Source organism: Myotis brandtii, unplaced genomic scaffold (genome assembly GCF_000412655.1).
Source record: "Myotis brandtii unplaced genomic scaffold, ASM41265v1 scaffold426, whole genome shotgun sequence".
In the NCBI taxonomy this organism is placed as follows: domain Eukaryota; kingdom Metazoa; phylum Chordata; class Mammalia; order Chiroptera; family Vespertilionidae; genus Myotis; species Myotis brandtii.
Genome location: NW_005366314.1, coordinates 415475 through 424800, shown reverse-complemented (window position 1 = coordinate 424800; position 9326 = coordinate 415475). Strand labels below are relative to the sequence as shown.

Below are 9326 nucleotides of genomic sequence, written 5' to 3'. Positions count from 1 at the left end.
CAGCTGATCCTCTGTGTTAATTATTCAGGCTCACATTTCCCTGCTCTGGGGCTGGCTTTTTGTTTTGTTTCGTTTTTTTTTGTTGATCCTCACCCCAGGATATTTTTCCATTGATTTTTAGAGAGAGGGGAAGACAGAGAGAGAAACATTGATGTGAGAGAGACACATCAACTGGTTGCCTCCTGCACACACCTCCCACTGGGGCTGGGGGTCAAGCCTGCAACCAAGGTACGTGCCCTTGAGCGGAATCAAACCCGGGACCCTTCCGTCCGAGGGCCGACCTTCCATCCACTGAGCCACACTGGCTAGGGCTTGGGCTGTCGTTACGGACTGGCACAGAGGAGACGATGATGACGGTTTCAAATCCAGGTCCCTCCCAAGGCCAGTCGCTGAACCCCCACTGCCCTCCCTGCGCAGCCCTTCCCGCTCCCTCTGTGGGGGGGAGGGAGGGAGGAGGTAGACGAGTTTCGGGGGTTGGGGGGCTCAGTTCCGAAGGCTGGCAGGCTGGCAGCGTTAGCGCTCACTGAGGGAGGATGTGGAGTGGTTCTCCACGCTCCTTGTGAAGAGTGTAGCGCAGACTCGTCACCCGACTTTCCACCTGGGTGTCATCTCTGCTCACTCCTCAGGCCTGTCTGCCTTAGCGCTTCCTGGCGCTTTTTCTTCCTGGAACACGGTTGCCTCCTAGAGGGGCAGCCTTCCTCTGGGCGCCTGTCTCGCACGTGCTTCTGAAATCACTGAATGCAATCTGCCCGTGTCTTCTCTTACAGCCTTAAGGTGACACAGGCACCCGGGTGCCAGCTCTGAGCTGGTTAACTAGACGAGGGTGCCATCATCAGGAGGTGACGACTAGCTAGAACATAGCATCTCACCTCCCTGTCGGTCCGATCCCGGGAGGCAGCCTGGAGTGTAAACTCCTTAGACTCACATCACGCTGAGCAGGTGGCTCTCGGGTTCCCAGCAGACGGACGGACGAGGGAAGGCTGTCCCTCTTCCCTCTCGGCCTCAGCAGGACGCATGCTCAGACCCAGAAAATGAACAGTCTTGTCCTGCCAGCTGGGGCTCGTGTCTGCAGCCTCCCTGCAGCCCCCTCCAAGCCCACAGTGGCCTTAGTGGCTCGTCTGTGGTTCCCTGACTCGCCCACCGACTTCCGAGGACCAGGTCTTTGACGGTGAGCAGTGAACTTGGAGGAGAATGCGCTCAGCTGGGCAGAGCAGTTGCCAGCCTCTCACCAGGCTGATCCTTTCCGCCTCCTTAAGGACAGTCTGCCTCTGCCATTTTTCTTGGTACTTTTCTTTTAAAGCTACTTTTTGAGAGAAATTAGCACCTGATTTCCCTAGAAACCTCCTGGACTCAACTCCATTATGACTGGACCTAATTCCTTACCGGGAGCGACTCTCCGACTCCCAGGCTGAGACGTTCGAAGCCCCGCCCCTGTGCCTGATGTGGAGGCTGGACCGTCTCCCCCCCAGCAAGCAGCTCCCCTCACAGCCTCCCCCAGGCCCAGGCAGTGCCCCCGGGCTCCCGGCCCCTCGCCTGGCACGGGATGTCATGACTGACGTTCCCAGCCTGTCGATGCCCGAACCTTCCAGCTCGAAGAACGAGCCCCTTTTCTGCTGTCTGTCCTCCTGTGTCACCTGGCAGTTTTGTGATGGAGTCTGTGGCCTCCGCTAAGCTCAGCTCAGGCGTGCGCCGGGCAGTGGGCGCTGGGCAGCGGGCGATCAGCCATGTCTGAGGCCCTTCCTCGGGTTCTCCCGGGCCTCCTGCATCGCTTTCGCTCTGTCTTCTGCTAACTCGCCACGCCCGCTCCTGCCTTAGCTCCCACCGGGCGTGATGGGACTCGGTGACGGTGACAATGTCCCGTCTTCGCCGAGAATCCGGGTGAAACCCCTGCAAACAGGAGAAGATGCTGAGTGGCTCTGACCTCTCCCTCGCAGGCACCGTGTCCATCGTCTACCTGACGTTCCTCGTCACCTTGAAGGCTGCGCGCTTGGGGTTTCACCTGGAATTTCACTGGTTTACGCCAACAGAGTTTTTTGTGCCAGGTGAGCTTCTCTAAAGGAAAGAATTGATAGCGGATCTTGAGGTTCACTACCTGGACTGTTGCTCTTCTAAGACGAGGAGCGTCTTGCTGACGCTGAGCGTTGTCATGGATGCTATTAAGCGGAAACAAGTCCCGAGGGCCCTGGCTGGTGGCTCCGTTGTTTGGGGCATCGTCCTGCACCCGAAGGTGGCGGGTGCGAGTGCCGCCAGGGCGCCTGCCTGGGCTGCAGGTTGGATCCAGGTCAGGGCCCGTGGGAAGGCAGCCGGTTAGTGTTTCTCTCTCCCTCCCTCTCCTCTCTGAAACCAATACGCACGCCCTCGGGCAGAATTTAAAGAGTCCAGCTGAAATAAATTACTCTGCTCTTCCTAGTTAGGGAGCACGGGGCCCTTTGTCATCTGTGCCTGGGAGGGACATGCATTCAGGTGACCACGCACTCAGCAAGTCGAGGTCGCGTTGTCCAGACGTCACCGAGCAAACGTAGCCCTGGCATTTCAGGGACTTCACACGTGGTCCGCGATGCACATGCGTGGATAGCACTGCTCGTCGCATCGCTGATCCCGTGGGGTTCCCATCGCTGTCTCTCAGGCCGATGTCACTGTTACGGGTGCCCTCCCTCTTTCTTCCTCATGGTTATAACTTGGCGATTTCTTAAGTTTCACCCAAATGCGAGGGTTTGGACATGACAAAAGCACCCTGAGGCCGAGGTGGGTCGTGCTGAGTGAGGAGACAGAGCACTGAGCAGGGGTGGGGAATGCCTGGCCGGGCCACAGGAGGCCCAGGACATCACGTGGTCTGGCCCTGCCCTGAAAGTAGGTGAGGTAACTGGTGACCAAGCAGAGCAGCTGAGGGGCATGTGGTGTGGCCACAAACGATGTCATCAATCCCTTGGCTCTTGGCAGAAAGAAGGTCCCCACCCTGGGCTAGAGCGTCCTGACGACGGAGGAGGAGACGGGGTTCGCGGACGGCTCCTCCCTTCTTCAGCGCCGACCCGCACATCCGGTCCCCCCTCCACCTTAAAGCAGGGTCGCCCTTCCCCTCGGAACCCCATCCTCTGGTTCTCTTACAAAGCGGCACCTTCTCATGTTTCTCCCTCTAAGTGATGGACTTACCCAGGGTTTAGCGCTCAGACCTCTTCTCTCTCCGCCCTGTTCCCTCAGCAACGCCTCCTGGTCCCCTGGCTTTACCTCTTGTCTCCATGGCGACTAGTCTCAGTCTTGTGTTCCAGCCCCGAGCTCTCCGCTGACGTCCCCCCCCCCCCCCAACCCCCGTGAGCACGTCCGCTCTGCTGCCGGAGTAAAGCGGAGACCTGGCCACCTCTCGCTTCTACCAAAAAGAACTCGGTCACGCTGCCAACCTCCCTGGGCGATGGGAGCCTTGACTAGTCTCACTGGGCAAGAGGACAAGAAAACTCCCCCAAATTGCACCCTCAACATGTCATTCATGAGACGTTTGGATATTGAGGAAGGAAAGAGGGAAGGAAGGAGTTCTGTCTTGGAAATCAAAACTAGAGCAGCGCGGAGTGGGGATTCCGGTCAGCGGATCTCAGGACCCCCCTCCCCCCGAGTAGACACAGAGCAAAGCTCACCCTCCCGCGTGAAAGCAGTTATGGCAGGAAGTTGTCGTTGAGACTGAGGGTGGCTGACATGTCCAAGGAGTGTGACGGGGACCATGCGCAGCGATGGCAGCCAGAGGCACAGACCCCATCGGAGCTGGGGGTGGGCGGGTTGGAGGGGCAGAGGGACTGGCGTTGTCGTGTGGAAGCCTGGGACGGGGACGAGGAGCGGCCGTGTCACCTGAGGCAGCCGCTGCCGTCCCTCCCCGGCACCCGCTTTGCTCGCCGTGGAGAGCATCTGCCCATTTTCCCGGGAACTTTCATTAAATACCCTTCTGCTCGGTCAGAAGTGTACACAGTAGAAATAAAGATTCAAAGAAAAGTGTGAGATGCAGCTAACTTCCCCAAAGTGACGTGAAATCATGGACACTTGGATGGACAGATATGTGGGGGGAGGAGGGAGGGGGGAGGGAAGAAGAAAGATAAGAAAACCAGAGCATCGCTCAGGTGGCCCAGTACCCAACTAAACATAGTTCCATGGAGAAGAGGAAATGAAGGGGATGAAAGTCAAATAACTGAAGACCTTTCCCCAGCGCTGAAGAGCATAACTTTCTATGTGAAGGGCTCCACGTGCCCAGCTGGGACTGAGACCCACCCCACAGGCCACCGTCAAATCCCAGGGCCCCGGGGAGGGCAGACACCGCAGCCTGCAGGTCCGGGTGGGGGCGGTCTGAGAGCTACAAGACACCAGAAGTGTCACCAAGGCTCAGAACAGGTTATTTTCACCTAAAAGTCTAAGCCCCACCACGCTGTCTATGCCTCTTCAAGTCTTTTGCCCAATTTTCTGTTTTTTAAATTGATTGATAAGCGTTCTTATGCATTCTAGATGTGCCTCCTGGGTCAGATTAAAGTATTACAGCCCCCCCCCCCCCCCGATTTCTTTCTTTCTTTCTTAACATGTCTTCTCCAACGAATAAAGTAGCAGCTTGAAAACGATGGTCCATTTGGGGCTCCTTGGAGAGCACGTTGTCAAGGAATCTGTGTTCCTTAATTCACTGAGCAGTGGTCGTGGGCTCCCCTCGGAATATTTCCCCTCTCACCCCCACTTTCCGTCCATCCGTCCGTGTGTGTTGTTCAGGCTGCAGCAAGTCCCTGCAGGCACGTGGGTCTTGTCTTTTTAATCTGTTCAGCCTCTCGTGTCTGTGTTTGGAGAATTCAGTCTATTTACACTTTAACTATTGAAAGGTGTGGCCTTCCTCTGGCCGTTTTGTTCATTGATTTCTCGTGATTCCTTTCTTCCTTCACGATTCGGGGACTTTGAATTCTCACTAAAGAGTTTTCAATTGTTTCTCTAGACTGAGTATCTGCAAATAATGTCACATGTAAATAGTAATTTTATCCTCTTTCCCAAATCAGCGCCTTGATTGTAATTATATAAAGATAACGCTGCCATTGAGGTGATGTCATCTTTACTGCTCTCCTTCAAAGTAACTTTGCGTTCATTGCAGAAAATTCAGAGCATAGGGAAGGGTTACTTTAAAATAAATCCATTCGCCAGAGATAACCACCAGCTGCGCTTTGGGGTAGTCCTCCGATCCTTCCTTGCACACACATGCGCGCAGTTTTAAGTAAAAGTAAGATCCTGCCACACGTGCTGCTCGGGTCGTGAGCACTCGCCGTAACAGACAGTCTCCTCCAGAGCATGTTCTCACACCTGCGTGTCCCTGACAGCTCATCTTCCAGAGGCCATTTCCCCGCCATGCCAACGTTCACGTCATTTCGGTATTTTTAAGTAATGCTGTGCAGATCAGCCATTAAGAAATGTTAAGTGACCAGTTCTCCCTCCCATGATTCCTTTTCTAAAGGTACTTTTTTTCTGGAAAATTAAAGTATTAGTGTTATGCCCAGATCTCAAGATCCCCAAAAGACCACACCAGGAGCCAGCCAGTCCGATGCAAAAGCAGAAGGTCCTTTATTGAGCTAGCTAGCCCGACACCCTCTCCCGGCCGACGCAGCGACCAGAAGCAGAGTGAAACCGCCTGGGAAAACAGGGTTTTAATAGGGGGTGGAGTGAGGGGAGGGGAGCTGACTGTGGGCCCCGCTGATTGGCCAGGCGCAAGTCGGGTCTTGTTACACAGGATGTGGTCATCTCTATGGCGCGCACGTCCCTTGATTGTCATTGGTTAGTTTAAAATCCCGGGCGTGGCCAGCATCGGCCTGGGCTTCCGGGAAGAAGGAGGTCTGAGCACGTGGCTACTACCCCAACATGGAGGGCACAGCCCTCGCCCCTTCAATTAGGAGAGGGGACTTGAGGGTCCCTCAGAGCCTGCATTTGAATCTGCTCTGCCCCCCCCCCCCTCAGGTGCCTCAGACAGGGACCCTGTGAGAGGTTCCCTCCCGAGGGGTCACTCTCTGTGCTGCTCCTTTCCCTCTCCAGGCACTTGCTCAAGTAGAACGAGAGCCTTGGGGAACTTTATAAAGAGGTTTTGTATTCTTCCTCCCTTGTCAAACTTACGATCATTTTCTGGTTGTGGTGTTAATGCGGTTCCCCACTTTCTCTCCTAGAGATAAGATCTCGGTTCCCACAGCTGACTGGCGTGCTGACCCTCGCTTTCTTTATCCACAACTGTGTTATCACACTCCTAAAGAACAACAAGAACCAGGAAAACAATGTGAGTAATTACCCGAGGAATGGAGGCTTGCTTCTGGGTCTTAACTTCTAAGTTTAAACCGTAGACAATGGTCAGCAGACTTCTTCTGTGAAGATTCAGGTGGTAAATATTTCAGGCCTTGGGGGCCATGTGATCTGGCATCCCTGCCCCAGGCCTGTTGTGGCCCGAGTAGCCATGGGCAATATGTAAACAAGTGGTGATGGCTGCGGTTCAAGGAAACTTTATTTACCAAAACGAACAGCTGCCGATTTCACAGGGGCCACAGTTTGCCAGCTCCTACTTAAGCAAGCACTAAAAACAGAGGCAAGGCTAATAGCCAGCAGTGGTGATGAGAGCTTTAAAAATACCCCAGTGATCTGAAAGACAGGAAAAGGGAAAGGAAGACTAGATGGGACAGATAGAAAACACACAGCAAGGTAACAGCTTTAACCCCAGTAACACTGATAATTACATTAAATAAAAATAGTCTAAATATTGCAATCAAAAGATAGGGATTGTCAGAACGATTTAGAAATCTACCCCTATGCTACCTATAAGAAACTTACTTCAAATAGAAAGATGTACCATAAAGACACTAAACAGAAAAAAGGTAGAGTGGCTGTTTTCATATCAAGGTAGACTTCAGAATGCGGAGTATTGCCAAAATAGAGAGGAATATTGTGTAATGACCTTTAGGGATCGATTCATCAAGAAGACATAATAATCCTACATATGTGTGCACCCTATGACGGAACTTCCCAATAATGAAGCAGCAGCTCTCAGAACTGGAGATTTCAGGACTCCTCCCTTAGTAACCGAGAGGACAAATAGAAGATAAATAAGGCACAGGAAACACGAAAAGCACTAGCAGCCTTCGTGATCTCACTGCATTTATGAAAGTCTCCTCTCAGACAGCAACAGGATGGACATTCATCTCAACTGCACGTGGAACCTTTACCAAGATGGACCATGTACTGAGCAAGTCCCAATAAATTTGAAAGGATTGAAATCATACCAAGTATTTCTTTGACCATAGTGAAGACATCAATAACAGAAGGAAATTTGGGAAATTGATAGATATTAAACAACATATTCTTAAATAACCAACGGATCAGAGAAGAAATTACAAGAAAAAATAAAAATGCTTGGAGATTACTGAAATTGAGACAAAACATACCAGAATTTATAGGATGCAGCTAAAGCAGTGCTTAGAGGGAAATGTATACCTGTAAACACCTGTATCAGAAGAGAAGAAAGATCGCCAGTCAATAACCTAACCTTCTACCTTAAGACTCTGGGAAAAGAAAAGCAAACTAAACCCAGAGCGAGCAGAAGGTAGCCAGTTACTGCGGCCTTGTCTGCGGATGTTGGGCTCAAGGTGATGGCTTCTAACCATGTAAACAAAGTCACGATGAAGCTCTCACCGAGGTCCACACGCTGTCGCTGAACCACACAGGAAGGAAGCGCTCTCGGGCCTCGGGTTCTGAGGAGGCTCCAGGTAGCATCGGGCAGAGGCGTCAAGACGGCAAACATCTTCCTCAGTGGAAGGAAGTTAGCTGTCAACCGCGGGCAAGAACGTAGGTCAGGCTCATCGATCTTCATCTTTCCTGTCACCTGGGGACATGCATCTGGCATATGACCTGTGAGCGGAGTTGGGATTGAGTGAATCTGGATTTTCCAACGTTCCTAACTTGGTGACCTTCAAATTACCTTGTCTTCCTATGAAATAATAGTCTGATTTGATGCTGACCCTCAGGGTCTTCATCATAATTAAATATTACAAAGGAGGAGAAGCGTCTCTCATGGCCTGGGGTGGGGTGGAGCTGGACCTCCTTCCTTCCTCTCCTGACCGTGCAGACGGGATCTTGTGAACAGGAGAGTGTCCCCCGCAGGTTCTTCTGGGGCCTTTAGGTTGTATAACGAGGACACGTTCGCTTTCGCCAGGACGCCCTCCTGCGATTGAATGAGTTAGCTCCCAGGAAAGCCCTACCTGGGCCTCCTCGATCAGCCTTTCTCTCCTCTCCTCCCTGCCTGCTTTCACACGGTCTCGTCATACTCAAGAGGGAGCGGGCAGACAGAGGTGAGAGCGCAGCGAGGAAACAGAAGTGCACGCGCTGGAGTGGAACCGGGTCGGACACAGATGGGGAGCAGCAGCGTGGGGGAGCCGTGGGGAGGGTGGCACAGCCGCCAGGTGGCAGCCCGAGGGGCAGGGGCTGTGCCAAGCTGTGCCAGGCTGCGGCAGGAAGAGGAGAGGGCCCTGATGGGAAGAATGAAGGCACCAGAGCGAGCGACAGGCGCTCCGGGCAGGTCACCTGGGAGGGTCTCCGACTGCACACACTGAGATGAGGCGGAAATGTCGGGAGCGACGCCCACGTGGAAGGAAGGAACGACGGCTCAGCAAGACATGGGGAGGTGCTGCTCTGTGATGACTGCGTGAGGAGGGGTCCCCCCGCCCTCAGCCCTGCCCCCAATGCCCGCAGACGCCTTCTCCCTGAAACGGGTGGACGTGCTTTCCTGGCGGAGAACAGCCCGGGCCCCACGGAGTCAGACGGCCTGCCTGCTTTGCTGACCCTTATGTAGTGTGCACCCTGCTTAGTTCCGTAAAAACAAGTGGGAAGGCTTCGTATCTTCCTTTCTGCCTCCTGGTAGGAACCTGGGTGTACGTACGGCACACCAGCAGGAGTGTCGGCGACTGTCAGGTCGATCTGTGCTCAGCTTCCCTCATGTTAGTAAAGGCCCCGGGGGAGGGTTTTCATCAGCACTGGCGGGGGGAGGGGGGGGGCAGGACACGGGACTGTGTGTGAGCAGCGGGCCGTGCACAGGCCCTGAGCCGACGGTGCTGTCGCCATGGCCCGTTCCAGGAGGAAAGGTGTCCGCTAGCAGGAATGGCCCCTCATCCCAAGTGGCCAGGCTTCTCATTGCGTTAGACAGTGTTTCCTCACCTGCTTTCTTAGCTTTCACAGCAGTTAGTGTTTAACATGAAAAGTGAATAGGCCTGTTCCTCACTGAGCTGCTGAGCGTCGGCCCGGCCGTGGGGGGACGAAGGCCAGGCCCGTGCACTGCGGGTCGCTCTGCGGGTCCA

The 9326-nt window shown here is 53.9% G+C and overlaps 1 protein-coding gene across 3 annotated transcripts in view; it reads left to right on the top strand.

The window, feature by feature from the left end:
- The window catches only part of SLC38A9 (solute carrier family 38, member 9), a 38349-nt gene that overhangs the window by 21483 nt on the left and 7540 nt on the right, over positions 1-9326 (top strand). For all 3 annotated transcript variants that reach the window (XM_014546030.1, XM_014546031.1, XM_005874152.2), the window contains exons 10-11: positions 1935-2042; positions 6159-6265. In XM_014546030.1, coding sequence (XP_014401516.1) covers positions 1935-2042; positions 6159-6265 — 215 coding nt within the window. The remainder of the gene's footprint in view (positions 1-1934; positions 2043-6158; positions 6266-9326) is intronic.